General features: G+C 45.9%; 1 protein-coding gene across 10 annotated transcripts in view; it reads left to right on the forward strand.

Moving 5' to 3' along the window:
- The window catches only part of Nedd4l (NEDD4 like E3 ubiquitin protein ligase), a 343,048-nt gene that overhangs the window by 303,603 nt on the left and 14,865 nt on the right, over positions 1–24,580 (forward strand). For 6 of the 10 annotated variants that reach the window (XM_037197172.1, XM_037197174.1, XM_037197169.1 and 3 more), the window contains 9 exons: positions 1,240–1,317; positions 3,414–3,468; positions 3,571–3,624; positions 8,771–8,829; positions 14,131–14,196; positions 16,108–16,337; positions 18,735–18,856; positions 21,736–21,806; positions 24,083–24,178. In XM_037197172.1, the coding sequence (XP_037053067.1) occupies positions 1,240–1,317; positions 3,414–3,468; positions 3,571–3,624; positions 8,771–8,829; positions 14,131–14,196; positions 16,108–16,337; positions 18,735–18,856; positions 21,736–21,806; positions 24,083–24,178 (831 nt within the window). The remainder of the gene's footprint in view (positions 1–1,239; positions 1,318–3,413; positions 3,469–3,570; positions 3,625–8,770; positions 8,830–14,130; positions 14,197–16,107; positions 16,338–18,734; positions 18,857–21,735; positions 21,807–24,082; positions 24,179–24,580) is intronic. The other 4 variants (XM_028856605.2, XM_037197173.1, XM_037197170.1 and 1 more) reach the window with 1 other exon arrangement.

The following is a 24,580-nucleotide window of genomic DNA, read 5'->3' on the forward strand; positions in this document are numbered from 1 at the left end:
CTGTCCAGTTAACCAACTCTAAGTGATAACCTGATTATCAGCTTCTTGGCCTCTCAAAATCCTCAATCTTGGCATAATTCTGTGTGCTGCCGTGTGCTACGGAATATACTGGAAATACTGCATCTTAGCCTCTTGAAAGATGCATTAGCTTCAGGGTCAGCATTCGCCACAAAGTGCTGTGATGATTTATGTCTTCAATTAAAATCTCCTCTCCCTTTCAGAAAACGAGGCCGAGTGTACTGTTTGTGCTCCTTTATATTCTTGCCACTTCCAAAAACCTCTGGCTTTGTTCTAACCCAGCGCCCCTGGCTTGCACTGTTGATTCGGGAAGTTGACGAAGCAGGAAACCTTTTGGTAATTTGACAGCAGCGCAGCCATGGTTTACTTTGAGACAGAGCGCCTGTCAAATGTGTCAGTGGTTTGCTTTTCACCCCGGGTTGATGGTGTTATTGTTCTGGTTGACCGGGCATCGTTTCTGAGCTTTGTTTTCTTATCTTTCGAATTTAAAAAGCTGTGGATTCTCTAAGTCCCATCACTTTCTAATTGGCTCTATGTAAGTGAAGGGCAACTCCTCCCAATTCTGCCAAGTCAGTTTAGGAAACTGGGTCTCTGATACTGTTCTTCTCGTCTAAAGAAACTGAGACAAGGAATGGTGCAAGATTAGATGTCTATTTTTGGCAAACCATAAACCATGACCAAAGATGCCAAAAGAAATTTCTCTTTCATTGATTTTTTTTTTCCTAGCCTCTTAGGAGCATATCCTTTAAAGAAAAATTCTTACCAAGTTTTATGTTAAGACATGAATGAAAACCTAATTATGAGAACTCAATCAAGAGTCTCATTCAGGTTGCTCACTATCACACATATGGTTTCATATGATGAAGCAGGCTGTCCCTGGAATAGCACATGGACTGTCTGATCAGACAGATTCAGAAAGATTTGGGGACGCCCCAGTCCTAAGGAATGCTGTTCTTCAAGAGTCAGTATCTAGAGACTGAACACTCACCCCATCTCCTTCTCTGGAGACAGCCATGCATCCTCCATTCAGGTTGCTTTCCCCTCTGTACCTTCTATGAGTCTTAGGGAAATAGTTAACCTTTCATTGAAATGTTTGTTCTCCTTTCCTGAGATGTGGTAGCCAAGCTTCCTCTACCACACAGAAATCTGGGATCCCTTCAGGTGCCCATGAGTGCACACAGAGTCCCCCTTAACAGCTGCCATGTACATCTTTTTCTGCAGGAAGATCCACGGTTGAAATTTCCAGTACATATGCGGTCAAAAGCATCCTTAAACCCCAATGACCTGGGCCCTCTTCCTGTGAGTATACTTCAGAGGCATGAAATGGTCTAGAAATGTCTGCTTACCTTCTCAGTGTTCACGGAGAGGCCTGTGGGTCTCCTCTAGGCTCTCTGGGCCCATTGGTTGGTACTCTCTAGAAGGGCTAGATGTTAGGGCATTTGAAAGGCACGTTATCGTGCATGCAATCCAGTACTTGTGAAAGGAGGCTTTTAATTACTAGCCCTTAGTGGAAATTAGTTTTTGATCTAGGACATGTGCAAGAGGTGTACACTGCAGGTGCCAATTTAAGCAGCATGCATTTATTTTGTAACCTAGCAACTAGTGAGCCCCAGCCATACTGCTAAGTCAAGGGAACAAAACCCATAAGAATCCTGGGGAAGGAAAAGGCACAAATAACCACGGGAAGTTTCTCTAAGTCATTTAACCTGTAGGGTTTTGTTTTTTGTTTTTGTTTTTTAAGTGTTTTTCTGTTTGTTGTAGATTCTTTACAAACCTGGGGGGGGTTTAATTTTTGTTTCATTTTATTTTGCAATTTTGTTCTCTTTGGGAGCGTGGTATGATTTGGTCTGCATTGAGTTTGGGATGAAACCTTGACTGTCTGCCTTTTTCAACAGCCCACCTTTCCTAAAAGATGCTAGAGGTGTGGAGACAGGGTTGGGTTGGGTTTTGGGGGTTCTAGTGTTTTTTTTTTTTTTAGACAGCCCAGGCCAACCTGGAACTCAAAATCCCCTGCTCTCACTTCCCAGGTGCTAGGATAGCGAGCATGGACCACCTCGCCCAAGTGCTAACACTGTTTTGAAGCGGGAACGGTTGCTATTTTCCAAGGATATAAGAGCCTTTCTGTTCCTGCTGTGTGATAGACTATGACAGAACTGGGGACAGAAAAGTGCCGGGTTGGTCTTCATCCATGAGATTTGCAGTTAACCCTCACCATCCAGATGTAATTGGTTCCTGGCTTCTGAGGGAAACAATCTAAAAAGGCAATTTTTTTTTTAAGTAAAAGAAAATCTCTTGGGATGGGGAGATGGCTCAGTGTATAAGCCGTACAAGCATGAGGACCCAAGTTTGAATTCCTGGAACCCACGTGAAAAGCTAGACTTAGCCACATGCACGCCTGTAGCCCCGGGCTACAGAAGGCAGACTAAAGGAACACTGGAGCTTGCTGACTGCTAGGCTACTTCCAGGTTCAGTAAAAGATCTTCTCGAATGAGTAAGGATACCCAGTGTCTTCCTCCGACTTCCACATACATGGGCATGTACTCCTGCATACACATGTGTGCATCTTTGTTAGTTTAGAGAGCCATCAAGGAAGACCTCAGACTTCCACACCCGTTCCCACACCTGTGCACACACACCTTCCTCTATGTACACCCAGATACAGAAGCAGAGGAAGGAGGGGAAGCCGGTCGGTTGCCCAGAACCTTTAGTTCCTCCATGGTGAGAGTCCTCAGCCCTGGGTTACTCAGCCTCTTAATAAAGACTAAAGCTACTGTGTGCTACATGTTTACATGAGTCCCCCCTCCTCCTTCCCTGAAGTACATAGTAGGTATTTTAACTAAGTGAACTCTCCATACTGGACTCCTTTTAAAATATATCTTAGAGTTATTATTTTTTAGGTGTCTTTTTGTTTTGCCTGGATGTGTGTATATACACCATGTGTATGCCTGACACCCCACAAAAGTCAGAAGAAGGCAGCAGATCCACTGGAACTGGAACCATGGATGGTTTTGAGACACTGTGTGGGTGCTGGGAAACAAACCCAGGTCCCCTGCGAGAGCATCAAGTGCTTTTAATGTCTAAGCCATCTCTCCAGTCCCCGTCCCCACCTCCACCCCTGCCCCACCACTGCACTGAATTCTTGAACGGTTTACTGGGGTTCCCATGGAGCACTGTTTCTGGTCCTTCCTATGGTGAAAGCTTGCGAGACACTTGAGCTGGTGTGACTTGTTAGCTGTGCCCCGGGTTAGCGTTAGTTGACACATTCTCCGTAGGAAGATGTCCCTAGCAGAGAAGAGCAAAAGAAGGGTCCTGGAGTTCCCAGTGTCACCGTGGATTTGGGAACCACTAACTGATGTCTCTATTCTCTCCCCCACCCCCCTTTTCCTGGATGCTAGCCTGGTTGGGAAGAAAGGATCCACCTGGATGGCCGAACATTTTACATTGACCATAGTAAGTAGACCCCGCTGTGCCCGAAGGTGTGACAGGGTACTGGAAGGGGAGGGTAGCACGGATGGTGACGGTGAAGCTTTTGTCGTTTTACTCCCTGTCCAGGCAGCCAGGTGTTATGTGGAGAGAATGATACCAGAGACTCAGTGCCCTCATACGGTACTGTGCCTGCCTTCCAAGTTTGCTTCCGGGCAGCCCATTGACCTTTCACCCAACCTGATCTTGTGACCTATTAACTTTTTTTTTTTTTTTAATTAAAATTTTTTTTTTTTTGTTGTTGACAGTCCCTTGATATTTGCGCTTTTAATAAATACACTCTGGAAATAGAAAATAAGATTAGACGTACTGATTTAGTTTTACAAAAAACAAATCCACATGAGCCGTGTTTTCAGCTGCCTATGCTTTCAAAACACTGCCTGGGGAGATGCCCGCTCTGACCTTATTTTCTATCATAGCATGTTTCCTCTGCACCCAGCACACTAATGATATGTGTAGCTGTTTTCCTGACACCGTAGGATTTGCTAAAGAATCTTGCTTTAGCACCTAGGACTACATGTGTGGTTTCTCGTTTCATCTAAAAGTTAAACTAATCAGTGTTTGCTTTCAGCCAGGGAGTTGGTTTTGGAGGGCCGGGGGAGGTTTTTCTTTTTTGAGATAGTTCATTCTTCATGGAATTATATTCATGTAGCCCTAAAACGTCTGAAGAAAGAAGGGGGGGCATTAAAGAAGGCTGACACCTTCAAAGTTCAAGTCTGTGTGCAGTCGGTAGTATTTTGTTGTGTGTTTTCATTTAGTTGGTAAGCAGGAAGTGAGCGCCAGGTCTCGGGTTTTGATAACCGAACAGAGTGTATTTGATGAGCCTTTTGTTGAGAAGCCTATTCCCAAGCAATGCTCATATTCAGGCAGGTGGCCATCTTGGAGGGAGGGGATTTAGTTCCTCTGAGTGTCGCTAGGGGACCCAGTCATGACAGTTAGTGGGTGTGAAGTCAGTAAGAAGGCCCAGCCAAAACTCAGAATATTTAGGGGGCTGGGCCACCCTTGGACTTAAATCACATTTTTTCAATATATATAAACTTTGATTTTTGTCTTTGATCAGAAAGAAGTACTGAGTTATGTTCTTTCCAGCACCATACTATGAGCACACAGCTGTCAACATAAACACTTGATATGTCTGCATGCATTACTTCCCCCCAGAATGCTATTTGTTCTAAATTCTGAGACTTTTCTACAATTGGGGCTAGATTACACTCTTAGTGCCACTAAAAACAGTTCTCCATAATTTACCAATTGCCCTGTGGACAACCATAAAGGGATACATGCCAGTGAAATCATTCTTGAGCCTTTCCCTTAAAATCTAATCTGTCAAGCAGAAAATCCCCGTGTTTTCAAAGGCTTTCTCAGGTCAGTGGGTATTCCCCAAAATGGCTTTAATCACCTGATAGATAAGATTTAGGAATTCCCTTAGCTTCAGAGTGAAGTCTCTCTTTCCAAACAGTTAGCTGACAGAAATCCACCATCTCCCTTTGCCCTCATCATGCCCATAGGGTGGGCACGAGGCTTCGCTCCAGGCATGATGGGTATTTCCTACATTGTCAGTGGTTGACTTGAGAGGCAGACTTCCAGAAGCACGGAATGCTTAAGTTTGGACACCTGGATTCACTTGGTGGCTATTTATTGATGAGCTCCCTCTGTGTGAAGAGAAATATCTGGAATGAAATCTCTAGCACTCTTCAGTGGAAAACATTTTTCTACAGACCAGATGTGCCCCCAGAAGTTGAGTCATTGGCAAGCTGTATCTCAAACACAAAGGTTAAAAGAGAAATTCCTGTAAATTTTCGTGTTCCTCCCCACTGCCCACAGTTACCAAACCTGTGAGCAGAAGCTACAGTGGTGGCGTCTCTCATCCTTTACTTCCTTCTTGTCATTTGATTTGAGTTTAATGTCTCAAAGGTAAAGGCGTGTTTTGATTCAGAAGCTCTTTTTTAGTACACTGGCTAACTGTTGGCCAGTTACACCTATTGGCAGTCCTTCACTGCAAATTCCCAAATTCTGTGGCCCCAGGAAAATGGGTGTGGTTCTAAGCGCTCAGACTATGTGTGAAGGACGTTGTCATTAAGTCATTGTGGAGATACTGGTGGATTTTGCTAGATAACTGTTTGGAAAGAGCGACTTCATTCTGAAGGTAAGCAAACTCCTAAATCTTCTCCAACAGATGATTGAAGCTGTTTGGGGGCCCACCCACTGAAGCCCCTGTTAAATGTTGGGGCATGGTTAGTAGCAGAGAGGTATTGTGGAATTGGATATCATATAATCCTGTCCTCAAGGGCCGTGTCCAGTAGAGAGTACCAGGAGGTGTCTTACATATTTTGTTGGAAGGCAAACCTGTTAATATGAGTGCTCAGCTTCATGGTGGCTGAAAATGGCTTTGTGAGGTGTATTCTCTTTCTCAGACAGATTTTGAGCAGGAATCACCCCAAAGAGCTCAGTGGAAATCAACTTTAGAACAAACCAGACAGGCCAGCAGCTCCCACACTGGGACTAGGGACTGCCCCCATGGGCTCTGTCTCTCAAAGCCATAAAGCTTTGCTCATAATGTGTATGTGAATAGACATTTACAAGAGACTGGTCATACTATACCATCCCCAAGGGCAGGACTTTTCAGCCTGTGGGCCGCAGCCCCCATGGGGTCACATATCAGATACGTACATTACAATTCATAGCAGTAGCAAAATCACAGTTATGAAGTAGCAATGAAAAGAATTTTATGGTTGGGGGTCACCGCAACATAAGGAGCTGTGTTAAAGGGTCACAGTTGAGAATCCCTGCTCAAGGCATGTAAAGGAGGCTGGCATGGCACCCAGGTATCTGACAGGTATGAGGACTCAGTTTCACTCTGCAAACAGTCGGAGCTTTTGAAGGTCTCTTTCCCAGAGTCGAGTAACAGTGGTCAGATGTATTCTTGAGAATAAACTTTGGGCAGACCTGTGGAGGAAATCTTGAAGAGAGACTAGTTAGGCTGTGGCACTGGGAGTCTGGAGCATAGACTGACTACTCCAGGAAACAGATGCAAGAAGGGACGTGGTGGCAGCTTGGTGGTCACCAAGGACAGGCAAGGGCGTGGGCAGGTTGCAGACTCCGGTAGTGGATTGTGATACTGCTTTGTTAATCAGGCGTGTGTCTCTGTGACAGATACCTGGCACAGACAATTTCAAGGAGGAAGAATTTCTTTGGGCTGTCAGCTTCAGAGCTCCAGCTGTCCTTTGCTCCTGATTCTGAGCCATCCGCGGGGGTAGAAAGCATGGCAGAGGCTGTTCGTCATGACAGACAGGGAGAGAGTGACCGAATGCCTAGGCCGATGGGCGTTCTCGTTTCTCCCCTTTCGATCCGTCCTAGCACCCAGCCTGTGGGACGGTGCTGCCCACATTCAGGCAGCTCTGTCCTCCACCCCCTCGGTTAATCCTCTCTGGAAAAGCCCTCACAGACACACCCAGTGGTTGGCTCCACTAATCTCAATTCAGGCAAATCAGCCATCCAGATTAATCCCTCAGGCTGCTGACTGGAGGATTGGGTTACATGGGGGCACTCCGTGGTATCGGTGAGCACCTGCTCGGGAATCTCAGGGAATCCCAGTATAGGTGTCAGGGATGCAGTCTGGCGTTCAGTCTGGTCAGAAGACTTGGAAGTCCTCGCGTGTTGGCAGTGGTCGGATTATTTTCTGTTTTGATGACAAATACCCAGTCACCACCGATATTACCCAAGCTGCTATATAAAGGCACAGTTCTATCCAGCTGTATCCAGCTGTAACCCGCTGTCCTCTGCGACCTGTATTTGATTGGGTTGGATTTTCCATCTCAGTAGCAGCTTTTACTGTCCAAAGTTGTCTCCTTTTAGACATTAGACAACCTGAAGCGCCACCTGCACCCGTCAGTGTTCCCTGAAAGTTGAACTTCTCATTCATGTCCTTTTTCTACCAACCCCCCCCCCCAAAAAAAAGCATTGTAGATGTATAGTCTTAGGGTTTTGTTTCCTAATGTAGACCACTTTTATTACTAGTATGTATTCATTACACAGAATAATGAGCTGTATCATGACATTTGCATACATGTATTAGCATCTGCTTTCATCATAATCAGCCTAGAGCATTTCTGTTAGCAATGCCTCTGCTTTTCGTGAAGTTAATACTATCAGGGTGTATACATTAGCTGAGGTGCCTGTTAAAGCTGAGTCCGTGTGTTGCCCTCACCTCACCCGCAGGCTAAGAATGAACAGGGTGAGTTTCCAGAGAAGTAATCCCCCCTTTTTCTCTTTTCAACTTAGAAGTACTTATTGTACCCCAACCTGCCCTCGCCATATCTTTTTTATCTGAGAACCCCAGAGCTTCACCTGGTGCCCCCCACATAGGCCTCTCTGAAGCCTTTTAGTCATGCGCAGGTGAAACCCCACAGGACCCAGGCAGCTGCTCTAGGCCATCACCTGGGCAAGTGATGGTGTGCCTGGAGAAAAGCAGTTTTGGTCACGCCCACTCTCTTGGAAGAAAGGAACCTGCCTCCTGCCCAGCCAGGTTGCAAGGGAACCCCTTCTCTGGGATCTTGCTCAGCCGCGTCTAATTCTTTTTTTTTTTTTTTTTTTTTTTCTTTTTTCTGTTTGTGTGTGTGTGTGTGCGTGCGTGTGTGTGTGTGTGTGTGTGTGTGTGTGTGTGTGTGCGCGCGCTAATAGTCATCTATTGTGTTAATTATTCCTCTGCTTGATATAACCAGATATCTGACAAGAAGCAATTTAGTTTTTTTGTTTGAAGCAATTTAGTTTTGCTTCAGTTGCGCGTGCGTGTGAGAGGTGCATGGGGTGGATTATTCGTTTGTTCGGTGTAGAGTCCCTGCTTGAAGGCCATTTTTCAACCTCCTAGGCAGATTTTAAGAAGTATTTGAAATGAGAAAAAAAATGTGTATGTGTGTTAACTTCCTAGATTACTAAAACTTCTTATGCCTTTTGGAAATCAAGATCAAGTTATAAATCCTTGCAAGTTAAGGGGTTTATAATTGCAGATTTACCAAATTGCTCTATGCCAAAAAAAAATGCAAAGAAATGGTTTTACTTTTGTTGTGCCTTTTTTTTTTATTGTTTTTGACTAATCATACATATGTTTGCCATGTACAGCAGTGTTACCTTCTAACCCCAAATACTAAATCCTCCTCCCTGGGGTCAAGGCAAAGGGGCTGGATGGACTTTGGAGAAGGAAATTCTTTCTTAAACATCCTGTTGGCAAAAGGAATTAGAAATAATGCCCTGGTGTTTTTAATGTTTTCAGATAGCAAAATTACTCAGTGGGAAGATCCAAGACTACAGAACCCAGCCATCACTGGTCCGGTCAGTATTTTCATGTTCCTCCCCTTCATACGAGCATGTGGCTGTGTATAACACACCCTTCGTGTATTACTCATTACTGTGATGTCAAGAGACTGGTGACATTGAGTGGTTTAAGATTCATCCTGTCTCTTCAGTGAGTTTTCTAGATGGGGTACAGTTGCATGGGTTTGAAACATTTTCTTCCCGGTCCTTTGGATGGTCTAAATGTATAATCGGGGTTTTCTCCTGTTTTTAAACAGTAAAGCAGAGTTTAGTTGAGAGTATTTTGATACAGGCTTAAGCATGAGAGTTAGGAGAAGAGAGGCACTCAGAAGAAAGGAAACAGATGTGGGTATGGGTTCCTTAAGAGGCCCTCAGCCAGGCAGTGGTGCTGCACGCCTTTAATCACAGCACTTGGGAGGCAAAGTCAGCCTGACCTACAGAGCTAGTTCCAGGACAGCCAGGACTCTATAGAGAAACCTTGTCTCAGAAAAAAAAGAGAGAGGGAGGAGAGGCATTCCTTTTTATAGGCTGCAAAACCAAGCCCTGTATTTATTTATAGGATGTTGTCACTTGTTTTGGGACAAGGATAATAAATGCATGCTAACCAACTTGAGTCTATTCCACCTTTAAAAACCTGTTGAGAAGAGTTGCAAAGCTGTGGATCATGCATCCTCAGCTCTTCGGACTCACTGACTTTGTCCTAGTACTGCTCATACGTGCTGGCTAGAAAATGTCAAGTTAGGGGTATGACCCCCTGAAATTTCGCAGCATGCTGTATTCATGGGCAGAGGGAAAATCCTAAGCCCTGATTGCAGGGACACACTCATCAGCATGGTGCGGTTTGCCAGTGAGCTACAAGTACTGGGAGATAAGTTGGGGAGAAAGATACAGGATATTCACTGGGACCAACAGGAGATTGCCAGTTGGGGGTTCTTATTAAAATAATTCAAGAGCACTCCTGTACACGTTTTGGCCCATCAGTATTTCTTCATCAACAGGGAGGTGCTCGTGAGGCCCCTCCTTTCCTCAAGGAATTATTGGCAGTTAATGGTTGCTGGGGGTTGGAAGTGATATGATTTCTTCAGTGGATAATGCATTATCCTCATTCTAGGAAATAATTTTCTCCATGCACATGTAAAAAGTCCCATTGGTCTATGATGTTTTGTTGTTGTTGTTGGCTGTTGGGGGTGGGGCAGGGGTTGCTGTCCATGAGACCCCTTTGGACAATGTCTCAACAAAATATACCCTATTCCCAGCACTAGGAATGCTATTTTGTTCTAAAAATGAGACAAACAAGAGTGCTCAGCAGATGAAACAGATGCCTGAGAAACACTTAAAGAAATGTTTGGCATCCTTAGCTCTCAGGGAAATACAAATTAGAACTACTTTGAGATTTCATCTAACCCTAGTAAGGACGGCCAAGATGGGTTAAGCAAATGACAGCTCACGCTGGTGAGAAAGGGGGGAAACATTCATTCATTGCTCTTAGGACTGCCAACTTGTACAGTTGCTGTGAAATCAGTGTGGGGGTCCCTCGGGAAGCTGAGAATCAATCCACCTCAAGATCCGCCTGTACCACTCTTCAGCATACACCCGAAGGGCTCTCCATCTTACTACCGAGGCACTTGCTCGCCCATGTTCATTGCTGCTCTATCCCTAATGGCCAGAGATTGGGAAAGGCCTACCTGTCCATCAACTGATGAATGGATAATGAAAATGTGGTACATTTACACAATGGAGTATTGCCTAGCTGTTAAGAAAAATAAAATTTGTAAGTGAATGAACAAAGCTAGAAACATACATCCTGAGTGAGGAAACACAGCCAGCCCCCCGAAGACAAAGACTGCATGGAGTCCTATGTGTACGGGTGTTAGCTTTTAAGCTTTCGGTGTGTGTGTTCAATCTAAATAATCATAGAGGTTAGATGCCTAGTAAGGGGATGGGGAAGAAGAGCAGATCTCACCAGGAAAGGGGGATAGAATGTATTGCTATGAAGAGATAAAGGTAAAACTAAAATGGGATTAAATGGGGAGGGGGGTGGGATGGTGGAGGAAAGGGGGGAATATGGGGAGGGACCACTAACACTAAAGAATCTTTGAAAAACCGTATGGAAACCTACTACTGTGGAAGCTTCCTGAAACATACACATATATGAAAAGGATTTAAATGGGGTCACCATATGGTAGGGGAGGCCAAGCTCCAAGTCACATTCTTTTACAGAGCTGAGGGAAGTTACTTAGAGGCAAGGTAATGAGTCTGTCAAAGTTGGCTGGTGAGGAAGTTGGGGGAGGGTCCCGCGGATTTCAGTCACAGTTGATCTTGACGGACAGTACAGCTAAATGCTTTTCCTCCTCGGGCCTTGGTGTTCTCTGTTCCCCATCTGTTTTCTCCGTCTTTCTGCCGAGAGGTTCCTCAGAGCAGCCTCCCCTAGGCTCCCACGAACGAACCCCCCCCCAAACTCCATCAGTTTTCCTCTTCTTAACACCCACCTCATCCGTTCACTTCCTGTTTCCCCCCTTTTTATTAGCATGTGTTCAGAGTACAGAATAGTAGTAGTCCTCATAATGACATTTTCATACATACATAGATTTCATACACTATATATATGAATATATATGATGTGCTTCAATCACACCCACCCCCAACCCCTTACTGCTGATCTTTTCCTAGTTACCAGATAATCCCCCTTCTATTTTCATGGATTTTTTTTTTAAATCTAGATTCTGTCTGTAAGGGAAAATGTGATATCTATCCTTCTGAGTCTTACTTACATCATTTTCCATGACTTCTGACTCCACATCTCATCCTTCTTTATGGCTGGATACAACTGGATTGTGTGTGTACCCTGTGCTTTCTTTATCATTCATCTGTTGATAGATAGCTAGACTGATTCCCTGCCTTGGCTTTCTAATAAACGACTTCCTTACTACTGTGGCCCTTCACCAGCATCTCCAGGAAGGAACTAGGAAAGGACTTTGTTTTGTGTTCAGTCATTCTTTTTTTTTTTAAAAATTAAGCACTTAAAGGGCTAGGCAGAGAGAACCTCAAGAGTATTCGCTGATGGGTGAACAAGCAAGCCACCAGAGAGGTCAGCACATAAGGGATGTGAAGAAAATGATGTTTCTGATGTGATGAAACATAATGCTAATGGAATGAAGGCCATGATGTCATCTTAGTTTATATCAGAACACTATGTCTTTGTTCTGTGCCGGGGGCTGTCTAGGTACTAGCAAGTGTCAGAACTCGTACACAATTTCATTAGATACAACTCTGCCTGAAATGTATGGGGAAATGTGGTCAGCTCTCAGGCTCAGTGGAAGACAGGCCTGCAGACAGGCAGACATAGGCGTGAAGACATAGAACGCTGAGCAGACCATGATAGATGCCGGTGTGCAATGACACTATAGCAGAGCGATTCTGTGAGCAGCACTACCATGATTAGAAAGAAGCTACAAAGAAATTGAAAAAAAAAAAAAAAAAAAAAAGAATAGATGTCTTCATTGCTCTTGTATTCAAAATAAATGACATGAACTCTTCTATAAAGAATAGGGATCTTTTTTTTGCTGGAGGGAGGTGGGGGGTGGGGTCCCATGCCTTAAAACAGAAGGCAAAGGACAAAGGTTTTATTCTTCATTCTGTCTCCTCATGGTCAAGACCAAGAATAATAAAAGGTGCTTGAGTCCAGGGATTCTTTGCTGAGGGTTGGTATATGTTATCAGCCCCTAACGATACCAGCATAGATCTCACTGCCCGAGTTAATAACTTTTCTAGAACGCGGTGAGTGGCTCTGACTGATGCAATTGCTGATACGTCATTGTTCATAAAGTTAGTCCACTTTGCCTCATAAAAACAAACAGACCTTTGCTGTCAGCCTCCAGGCAGTGGTCTGACTAAAATACTTCATAATGTAGCATATAAATGTAATTAGAATAGCCACATTCAAATACTACTTGGCCACGAGGCATCCTAGATCTTTCGATGTGTTGTTTGCTTTTGAAACAGGGTCTTGCTGTGGCCCCGGGCTGGTCTCAAGTTCATGATCATTGCCTTAGCCTCTCAGGTGCCCCCTAGCTAGGCTATCAAAGCTTTGGATAGTTGTATCTGACTGAGACCTTGAGCCCACCCCACCCCCACCCCACAATGGAGTCATCTGTGCTTCACAGAGAGGAAGGTCAAGTTTAAGGGAATTCTTGCCCCAGGCCCTACTTCCATTTTGGTTACTGTGGTAAATGACCCAAAGCCCCCGGGGGAAGCTTACAGTTCAGGTCACACAGTCTGTCAAATGAGAACTTGGAGGCCGGCCTGCTTGATGCTCCAGGCGGAGAACTTGGAGGTAGGCCTACAGCATTACTTCCAACAGTGAGGGGTGCTGTTTGCCGGCTCACACAGGCCGCTCGTGCTTAGCTGGTTTTCCTATACACCCCAAAATCACCTTCCCTGTGATTGGTGTTGCCTACAGTGGGCTAGAGCCTCTTACAAAAAACTGACCATCAAGACAATCCCTAGGCAGACGTAGACCGATCTGATTTCAGGCAGTTACTCAAGTGGACAGTCAAAACCAACCAGAACACCAAGGAAACGGCAAACCTTGTAACGCCTCGATTTAAATCCTTTCCAAAATGATATTTACTCCAAGTTTCCACCCCTTGACCCAGATATCAGTCTGCTGTCCTTTCTGTTTATGGTATTTCTCTATAAGTTTTTTAGGTTGTTTTTGTACTACTAGGGATGGAGCCCAGGGCCTGGCACACTCTTTGCACACTCTTTGCCACTGAGTTATGCCCCCGTCGCTTGATGTTTTGAGACAGCATCTTGATATATAGTTCAGGGTGGTCTTGAACTCACCATCATCCTGCCTCTGCCCCGTGAGTAATTGAATTACTAATAATGAGTACCATGTATGGCTTCTCACAAAGACTTTTTAAATGATCATATATATCGTTTGGGGTTGTATGTTAAAGTGCCATAGCCAATGATGTTTAACTCCCGGAGAGACAAATGATATGATTATAAAAGATGCTCCGTATCTGTGTATCTCTGTGTGTCACCCTGACTCATACTCTGGCAAAATTCATATAGAATACATACTGGTCTGTGCAGTGTGGTCCTGAGATTCCTTGGCCATCAGTCTGGTTGTGCTGATTAGCCCTCATCATTTCTAGGACTCACCCCCTTCCCTGTGTAGAAATTATGCAGATTTTCTGTAGAAAATGAGTGTTTAAGGTTTGTAATTCGTGAAACTCTGCCAGCATTGGCTCACTGTACTTAGAATTTCAGACATATGTTTACATTATCTGTGTGTATGAATCTCTCTTGCAGGCTGTTCCTTACTCCAGAGAATTTAAGCAGAAATATGACTACTTTAGGAAGAAATTAAAGAAACCTGTGAGTAATCAACTCTTCGAAAAGCTCTGCATCTTACTGTGTTCCCGTCACCAAAGTTACCTCAGTGAAATTAGCCTGTTTGTGACTTGTCTATGTATGCTTACCTTTTTCACTGACCTTTGGTCCACCCAGATCTTCCATCTGAATTTCCTTTTTAACAGAAATGGTAAGGGAAGTATCACATATCACATCACCTGAAGGGCAGTTGTGTATGCGAGACATTAAAAAGACATATGGTTCTTATGAAAGAGAAAATAAGTTGAGACCAAAGTCAAATCTGGGAAAACCAGAGTTACCTCTCTCTTCCTCTCTGTCTCTCTCTCTCTCTTCTCTCTTTTTTCTCTCTTGTTCTTCTCTTTTTCTCTCTCTGTCTCTCTCTCTCTCTGTCTCTCTCTCTGTCTCTCTCTGTCTCTCTCTCTGTCTCTCTCTCTCTGTCTCTCTCTCTCTCTGTCTCTCTCTCTCTCTCTCTGTCTCTCTCTCTCTCCTTTTTTGAGACAGGGTTTCTCTGTGTAGCTTTGGAACCTGTCCTGGAACTCATTCTGTAGACCAGGTTGGCCTCAAACTCACAGAGATCCACCTGCCTCTGCCTCCCGAGTGCTAGGATTAAAGGTGTGCGCTACCACCGCCAGCTCCAGAGTTACATCTCTTTATATTCAGGGGTGCAATTTTAACTCTCTGAATGGGTATTTTAACATGAAGTTTGCAACATATAATAATACTCGGTAGTGATGAGTCCAAGTGTGTTTCTTTTTTTTTTTTTTTTTTTTTTTTTTACAATTCTCCTAAACAGTTTTACAAGAGACCCTGGGGATTTTCACACTCAGTCCTAAGTTGGTACCATGTTTTATATTGGCATGTCTTCTCGCTTCCAACTTCCTGTCTTCTGTGCCCCTTACCTCTCTGGTATGGACCTTAGTTTTGCCCTCTGTTTGCTCAGAATCTTGATGCCTCTGGGTGTGAACCCCAGCATCCTCCTTTACCTGAGGCTGCCTCCCCATCTCTGCTCCCTCTAGTTGATGTCTAGTTCTGAGCTTTGTTCTGTGGTAACGAGGTGTACTGACAGCTTCTGCCCTCAAGTCACAGAATTTCTTCTCTGTCCCATGGTTGTGACTCAGGCTCTTCATTCATAACTAAAGACTCTTTGCCCTTGACGCTCACGTTGGGGCATACAGTAGTGTTTCTTTGTGAGTCATCCGTGTGTCCTCCGGTGACAAAGAGCTCCATGCTGTTGGCCATCTAGGACGAGGCTACCCTGGACTTCATCCTTCCAGAAGGCTGTTTGCACACCTCACTTAAGGGCTGGGTATCATTTAGTCAACTTTGGGTTTAGGGATGCCTCTCCCAAACTTAGTAGGTTGGGTGTCCTACTTCTCAATGACAGCACAGTGAACTTGAGGCATCATGGCCTTCATTTCCCAGCTGCAGTCCCGACCACAGATTAGTTCCAGCTTGCCTGGAGGTTATTACTTAAAGGTTTAATTACCTGGGATTAGGTCTTTCTTTTTACCGAACCAATATACAGCGATGTCTGTGGGTGAAGTGCCCATGTCCACATAGTGGTATGGATGAGTTTGTGGGCTCAGCAGATGTTCTCCTGAAAATATGTGGCTGGCTCAGCCTGAGCAGCTGTGAATGGATGCTTCTGTGTGTCCCATCTTGACACAGTGAGGTTCTCCATCTGTGTGAGGACAAAACCATAAAGGAGAGACTCTCAGTGGAGTCAGTGGTCACTGCACATTTATCTGAAACTGTCATCATTTCTGCTTTTTTCTTATTTTTCCAGGGAGGGAGGAAGGGTGTGTGTGTGTGCATATGTGCATGAGTGTGTGTGTGTGTGTGTGTGTGTGTGTGTGTGTGTGTGTGTGTTCACACTGTATGATCATGAGCCTCTCTTTTCATCTTTTCATCTAGGCTGATATTCCAAACAGGTTTGAAATGAAACTTCACCGAAACAACATATTTGAAGAGTCCTATCGGAGGATCATGTCTGTGAAAAGACCCGATGTCCTGAAGGCTAGACTCTGGATTGAGTTTGAATCAGAGAAAGGCCTGGACTATGGGGGCGTGGCCAGGGAGTGGTTCTTCTTACTGTCCAAAGAAATGTTCAACCCCTACTACGGCCTCTTTGAGTACTCTGCCACGTAAGTACATGGATGACGTTTACAGTGTATGCCCCTCCCCTGCCGCTGTTACAGCCGCCTTCTTAATGAATGTAAACCACAGTTAAAAGACAAGTAACTCCCCCATTTGAGATTCCAGTCCCTTCCAACCCCACCACCCTTACAAGTCTAAAAACAAGATCCAACGTGGTGAGGTGCCAACACCATGAACACCCGTGAGTGGCTCTTGTCCTGTCCCTTGGGCTCACAGAATTGAAGCTGAAAATGTGTTAGGTAATTACAGAGGGAGCAGGGCATCTTTTATTTGTAATGCTATTCTAATTGAAGGGAGGGCTTATCAGTGTCAGACGTCAGAGAGCTACATGAACACGGATTGTTTCCGAAGTCTCACTACTTAAAAGGCAAGTTATGAGCATGTTGAAGACCCGTGCTTGGGATACAAAGGACGTTACCCTGGTCCCACAATAGAAGAACCAGGCTGTGCCTTACGTTAGGATTTCATCATTGCCTGGCAAGGGAACTGAGGCAGATTGAGTTGTTTTCTCAGCAAACATTTGGCTCCTATTTTCTCCAGGCTGAGAATGCTCAAGAGCTTGAGGCTGATCCTGAACTCCCAATAGAACAGTTGATCTTGGCAACAGAGATGTTTATTTAGCATTGTTCCAATACGGGCTGCGATGGGTGTGGCTTCTCCTGCATCTTCCTTCTGGTACCTGTATCACGTTTGGAAGGCTATCTCAGGACAATCTTCAGTTGATCTAGCCAGAAATGCCCTTGGTTGATAGTGGTTGGTAGTGAGACTTGTGAGAGAATCTACTGTAGAAAACTGGTAACACCATTGAGGTAGAAAGCAGGGTAGGAGCCGAGGTCCTTCCCTCTCCCTGTGTCTCCGAGATCATGCCTGGAAAAATCAGTCTGCACTGCCCAGTTGGAAACTCCTCGTCCTCATGATTGAGAGTCCAAAGGGGCTGTGGGGTGTGTCCTGGTGTTTGCATTGTTGAGACAGCCGTGTTCTTCTCCCGGTGCTCTTGAGATCACTTAACCGAGAGTTGAACCTGTAGGGAGTACCCCCAAATCAAAAGCCTCTCAGAGGAATCAACCTTTTTTGATCACAGAAACCATCTACAGAGCTTGTGTCCTTGAGGATCTCTGCACACCCTCTTACACTGTGAGCGTTCTTACTTCTCAAGATGTCTGCTTGGCGTGTGTGTGTGTGTGTGTGTGTGTGTGTGTGTGTGTGTGTGTGTATTAGTGCACATGTATACATGTGTTTATGAGGGCCAAAGGACAGCCTTGGTTATCCTCGCTTTGCTTTTAAAGACCGTCTCTCACTGGCCTGGAACTTGCCAAGTAGCTAGGCAGCCAGAAAGCCCCCCAGCCTCCTGAACCCTCAGATTACAAGCATGAGTCACCACACTCATCTTTTTTAAAATGTGTATTCTGGGGATCAAACTGAAGCCTGCATGTCTGCAAGGCAAGTACTTCATGACTGAGCTATCAGCCTGGGCTCCTGAAATCTCTATAGATAAGAAGTAGGCAACTGTCAGCAGTTTATATATGTTACCTGCTTCAGGAACCCGTAACTGCCAGTCACAGAAAGGGGTCTGTGACCAGTGGGTTACATCCCCAGCTCATATCAGTTGCCACGGTCCCAAAGGTTTGCAAGTGCACTGTAAAATGGGGTGACGGTGTTGCAGTGCACTGTAAAATGGGGTGACAGTGTTGCAGTGCACTGTAAAATGGGGTGACGGTGTTACAGTGCACTGTAAAATGGGGTGGCGGTGTTGCAGTGCACTGTAAAATGGGGTGACAGGTGTTGCAGTGCACTGTAAAATGGGGTGACGGTGTTGCAGTGCACTGTAAAATGGGGTGACTGGTGTTGCAGTGCAATGTAAAATGTGGTGACTGGTGTTGCAGTGCACTGTAAAATGGGGTGACGGTGTTGCAGTGCACTGTAAAATGGGGTGACTGGTGTTGCAGTGCAATGTAAAATGTGGTGACTGGTGTTGCAGTGCACTGTAAAATGGGGTGACGGTGTTGCAGTGCACTGTAAAATGGGGTGACGGTGTTGCAGTGCACTGTAAAATGGGGTGATGGATGTGCAGTGCACTGTAAAATGGGTGATGGTTGTTGCAGTGTACTATAAAATGGGGTGGCGATGTTGCAGCGTACTGTAAAATGGGGTGACAGGTGTTGCAGTGCACTGTAAAATGGGGTGACGGTGTTGCAGTGCACTGTAAAATGGGGTGACTGGTGTTGCAGTGCAATGTAAAATGGGTGATGGATGTGCAGTGCACTGTAAAATGGGGTGACAGGTGTTGCAGCGCACTGTAAAATGGGGTGATGGGTGGCAAAGGAAAATTCAGCCTCTTGGATTTCTTTAAGTGTGATTGGACTTCTCTCTTTTCCTCCCCAAAGGGACAACTACACGCTTCAGATCAATCCCAACTCAGGCCTCTGTAATGAAGACCACTTGTCCTATTTCACGTTCATTGGAAGAGTGGCTGGCTTGGCGGTGTTTCATGGGAAACTCTTAGATGGTGAGTTCCTCCAGAGTCTTGTGCTAGTAAAAGACAGACAGACTTGTTTGCTGTCCTGCAGTCCAGAGTCTCCGTCTACCTGTAGATGATGAGTAAGAGCTTCACTGGTTCTCTGGAGCTGTTTTGTTTTGTTTCTCACTAGAGGTTGAACCCAGGACCTTGCACATTCGCTCAGAGCCCCAGCCGACAGTGTGCGACTTCCCAGCTTTTCTCTAACAGTGCTCTTCTGGTGCCGTCTCATGTCCTGAAGACGGAGCATCTATATATACTTACTCTTTGTAACTGTTAAGTCTGAAGCACAAGCCATTCCATGCTTTTTTTTTTTTCAGGACACCTTTCCTCTAGTGAGAGCTAGATTCGGTGACAGATGGAAAATTTAATTGAAAAGTTAAATAAATGATCTAATCCATCAGCAGGCTGCGATTGCTCCATTTGTCCCCAAATCAGTTTTTAATGATTTCAAAGTGATGTTATCACTCAGCTAAAGCCTTAACCCTAGATTGTCCTATGCAGTAAATGGAGCAAATTAGCTGTCCTTCTTGAGAGGAAATATACAGGAACTCCAGGGCGTGAGAAGTTAGGACTGAACGCCCCGCCTGAATATACTGAAGCCTGTCATGCAGATCTCTTATGGACTTGGTGGTCTCGAAAGTAGTCCCCTTACATAAGAGAGCACTAGCGAAATCCTTAGTGAGCCAGAAAACCATGAGAAACTTCAGACTTGGGTGTAGAATGGCCGAGAACATTTCCGTGACAGTGGAGAGGCCTGTTGGCCAGGGCATTTGGCTAATTGCCTTTATGGAGTTAGAGCTGCTCCAGTAAATAATTGATGGACCCGCCAAACTTTTCTTTTAACATATTTGTACTCCTAATGGCTGGCTAATTGTGATTCTCGGTATCAACATCTGATTTTGTGGACACTGTTTCTGACTTTATCTGTCCCCTGTATGCATAAGGTGCGTGCTCCTGTGTGATGCACTGTTCAAGTGTGTGTACAGCTGATACTTGTTTCTGATTTTCTGCTCATGTGTGTCTACAGTAAGCGCTCCTTTCTGACTCTGTCCATGTGTGTATGTATGCAGTAAGCGCTCCTTTCTGACTCTGTCCATGTGTGTATGTATGCAGTAAGCGCTCCTTTCTGACTCTGTCCATGTGTGTATGTACGCAGTAAGCGCTCCTTTCTGACTCTGTCCATGCGTGTATGTACGCAGTAAGCGCTCCTTTCTGACTCTGTCCATGTGTGTATGTATGCAGTAAGCGCTCCTTTCTGACTCTGTCCATGAGTATGTATACAGTAAGCGCTTTTATGACTCTGCCCCTGTGTGCATACAGCTTGTCTTTTTACCTCAGGTCCTCCTTTCTTATGTCAACCTGTTTACCCCTCTACCTTCTGAGAAAGTCAGCTTATTCATCTTCCACCAACCAAGAAGACACTGTGAATTCCTGTTGGGGGGGGACGTGTATAGATAAGTGTAAACCGTGCTTCTGACCCCAGTGACCTCATACTTAAGGGAGAAAAAGAAAGACAAACAGCAGTGATGGCTGCCCTGCCTCACATTGGCAGGAGGAGACACAGATCCACTCTACCGTGGGGCTGAGCGTCCTGGAAGATCAGAAGCCAGGTGCATTTCGTCGGAACCTGAGCTGGCCAGCGCTCAGCCCTGCAGAGGGAAAAATGGCGAGAGCCAAGGGTGGATGGGGACCTAAGGTGACTGGGCTGGTCCCCTCAAAGGGGATCATGCATATGTCAGGAATCCACGGGTCTTCAGTTTCTCAGCACATGAATGCCCTGTTGGCAGAGCACAGTAGGCCAGCTGCCCCTGTGGTCAGTGTCAGGTTTTTACTGCACTAGACATTAAAGCGTGTCGTCACTGGCCCTGGGGGACTACACTAAGCCAAAATGAAGCTGCTTGTGCCGCAGAGCCCTGGGGCCCCACATCTAGAGGCAGAGGTGCAGACATCTGCCTGGTCAGGGAGTCTTCTCTGCCGTGGCTTCCTGTGCCCTCGGCAGCCCTCGTGGACCGTTGGACGGCCTACACAGGGGACCTCTGTCAACAGCAGTGTCCAGGAACTGGCACTGAGATGCAGGCGGAGCTTGCCTGGTCTCCTTGACTCAGCCCTGCCCCGGGAGAAGTCTCCTTTGGGGCCCAGCCTCCCTGAAACACTGTACTCACATGACAGCCCTCTGCCGACACCTGTTCCTCTTCCAAGCCCTGGTGGCATCGCACGCTCCTGCTTGGACCGGGGCTTGTTTGTCTGTTGCCTCCCTGGAAGCCATTTTCATTGGCTGCTTAAACCATCTCCAAGTACAGACATCCTCCACGCCACTCCACTGTCCCAGTTCATTTCTGTTGCCATGATAGAGTATCCTTACGGAAATCAGTGTGGGGGACGAGAGGTTAATTCGGCTTATAGTTCCAAGTAATAGTCCCATCATTTTGGGGAAGTCAAGGCGGGAACTCAAGCAGCCGGTCCCATCGCATCCCCAGTGAAGAGCAAAGAGAGAATAAGCGCATCTTTCTCTCTCAGAGTGATCAGGACCCCTTCCTAGGGAATGACGCCCCGTGCACTGGGCTAGATCTTCCTGCAGCAATCAGCCGTTGAGACAGTCACTTAACAGATGTGCCCACAGACTAAACTGATCTAGGTCATTCTTCACAGAGCTTGCCTTCCTGGGTGATTCTAGATGATCTCAGGTTAACAGTTAAAATGAACCAGTGCCCCCACCTCACTTGCTCATGGATGACTCCAGAAGGTCCTTGATCATTCAGTCACGACGTCCCATTTATATGGAAAGCAGTTTATTCTTTGATTTCCTTCGCAGACCACGTAGCAGTGTCCAGGGCTTAAAACTTAACCAAGCTTTTGCCGTATTTCAGGATTCTTCATCCGACCGTTCTACAAGATGATGTTGGGGAAGCAGATAACTCTGAACGACATGGAGTCTGTGGTGAGTAAAAGCAATACATCAGGTAGCCATCACAGGCCATTCGCACTCACAGACAGGTGTCAGAAACCATATTTGCAGTCCCAGCAGTTATTAGAGGCACAGTCGCTCCACGTGAAGTACAGGGAGGAATTGCTTGCCTGAAAGCTAATTGATCTCGCTGATTTCTATAATAAGCAAATTATGGTTGATTTCCGAAAGCCGTGGCACTTAGGTGGGAAAAGTCATACTTCCCGCTGCTTAACCAGCTGAAACTGGATGAGCAAATTAAACCCAAGGGATGTCTGAAACCTTGTTGTAGCCTCGTTTTCCACCTGAAATGTTAGACGATCCCACCTTCTCTTTGCTGCATTCATGGAACTAAGTGGTGGAGGCGAGGCCAAAACAAGAGTCATCTAGATGTGATCGTATTGACACAGAGGGCTAAGTTACAGCTGCAGAATGGGAGAGTGGGACTTGAATAGTTAAGACGGACCCTCCAGAAAGTGGTGTCCACATGGCGTGGTGCTGACTGCTTACCTGGACTGACCATGCTCGGTTCTTAGGCCTTACCTGGGCTGACCATCCTTGGACAGGAAAGATTTTTTTCAAAAACAAAATCTGCCCTTCTTTTCAGAGTACATTTATATGTCTTGTTTTCTCTGTTTATGTATTTTCTGCCACCTATGTGCACACAAGTAGGTATGTGTGTGTGTGTGTGTGTGTGTTTATTTTTGTCCTCATGGAAGAATTACAGCTCTGCTTCCATGTGATCACTTGAGTTAGAAAGCTGTGCACATGGACTGTGTTTTGTGCAGAGTTGAGAATGAGTGATACCCATGATAGGTGATTGCTATACTCTAGACCTGTGACATGTGCAGACTGGCTGGCATCTGTAGTCTCAGTTCAGTCCCATGTTCCCTTCCAACTTCCGCTTTAGTAATTTATGCTTCTGTTGTGCTATCCTGAGCAGGCTGGGAACACAGAAATTACCCCCTAACCCCCAGTGGGGGAAGGAGGTTGAGGCAGGATATCACTATGTATGTAGTCCAGCTTGGCTTAGAACACACAATCGCCCTGCCTCCATGCCAAGTGTGTAACTCTGTCCCACTCTACAAATTGCTATTAAAACACCTGAGTCTGTGCTTCCTATTGGCCATTAGTATTTGGGGGCTTGGGGTATTTGTTTTGATTTAATTATGTATATTGGATGAGTGGCACTTGCCAATGAATGCTGGTGCCCATAGAGGCCAGAGGCCTCAGATTTTCTCTGGAGCTGGAGTTACAGGTAGTTGTGAGCTACCCAGTGGATGCTGGGATTCAAACTCAGATCCTCCACAAGAGCAGTACACACTTAGCTGCTGAGCCACCTCTACAGCCCCAGCCATTGTGTCGTAACTGGATGTACTCGTTATTGTTTGGTCTGTTTTGAGCCTGTCCTGTTCTCAGCAAGAGACTCTGGGCATGAGCAGAGGGGACCTAATGGTCTCACCGCTCCTATTTCCTGAAACACCGGCCCTGCTTTTTGCTTAAATTAATGGGCAAAGAACACTGAGAAAATAGGAAAGGACAGAACACAGAGCGTGTGGTGTTTAGTTAGAGCTCTGACCTGCCTGTTCATTGATATTCTCACTATTAGAAGACAGGAGGACGTCACTGTGTTAAAATCAGTGGACCTGAGCAGGTTATGGTACAACCACAAACAGTGTAGGCAGGCTGTAATCCCAGGCCCTGGGGGCTGAGTCAGGAAGAGGAGTTGGAGACCACTGTGGGGCTACCAAACAAGATGGGAGTAGGGGGGTGGGGGTACCTGAATAGTCTCTCACCACGCTAACTGCCCTCCCAAGCAGGTGGCGTTAGCCATAGAGAACAGGAGGACGTCACAAATACCGTCACTGTCCAGAGGTCTTGTGTTTTAAATTAGTGGGGAGATGGGGCTGGGGAGATGGCTCAGTGGTTAAGGGTGTGTGCTGCTCTTGCAGAGGACCGGAGTTCAGCTGCGAGCATGGCTCACAACTAACTGCCTGTAACTCCAGCTCCAGAGGATCTGACCCCCTCCCTCTCCTGGCTTCCAGGGGCACCTGAACACGTGTGCATGCTCACACAGACACAGAGTAAATCTTTAAAGGGAAGGAGAAGGGGTTTGGGTAGAGCAGACCTCTTGACACTGTTGTGAACAGTGCCACCCTTGGGCATGTATGCATAGAATTAGGCGAGGGTGAGTTTAGCAGTGAGAGAGCCAGACAGGTTTGTGTTTTGAAAATGAATGCTCTCCTCTCCTCTCTGTGTCAATCCTGTAGGACAGCGAGTACTACAACTCTTTGAAGTGGATCTTAGAAAATGACCCCACGGAACTTGACCTCATGTTCTGCATAGATGAAGAGAACTTTGGGCAGGTATGTGCGCGGCCAGCTCCCGTGGTTCTTCAACTTGTTTCCTTTGCTGTGGGTCTAGCATGGCTAGACCGCTAGCCAGCCACATCGGCGTTCGGCTTATTATTAGCGGGACTGTGTGTGATCTGGAAAAGCCTTCCACCCTGCTTCCTCAGTGCGCGGCTGCCTGTGTGTCTGAGCTGCTGTGGGCTGCCAGCCCTGTGACATACAGTGCGGTGGTGTTTGAAGATAGGAAGGTTGGAGGATGGAGGGATGCAAACAATAGGAAAGTGAAAGTATGGGACTGCCCGGGAATTACATCCACATAATACAGCTTTAGCATCCTGGGAACTTGGATGTGCCCTCTGGCACACTCCTTCAGCTGAGGCTTGTGCCCAGTTCAAAGAAGTAGCAGTGGCACCAGCA

Source organism: Peromyscus leucopus, chromosome 19 (genome assembly GCF_004664715.2).
Source record: "Peromyscus leucopus breed LL Stock chromosome 19, UCI_PerLeu_2.1, whole genome shotgun sequence".
Classification (NCBI taxonomy): Eukaryota; Metazoa; Chordata; class Mammalia; order Rodentia; family Cricetidae; genus Peromyscus; species Peromyscus leucopus.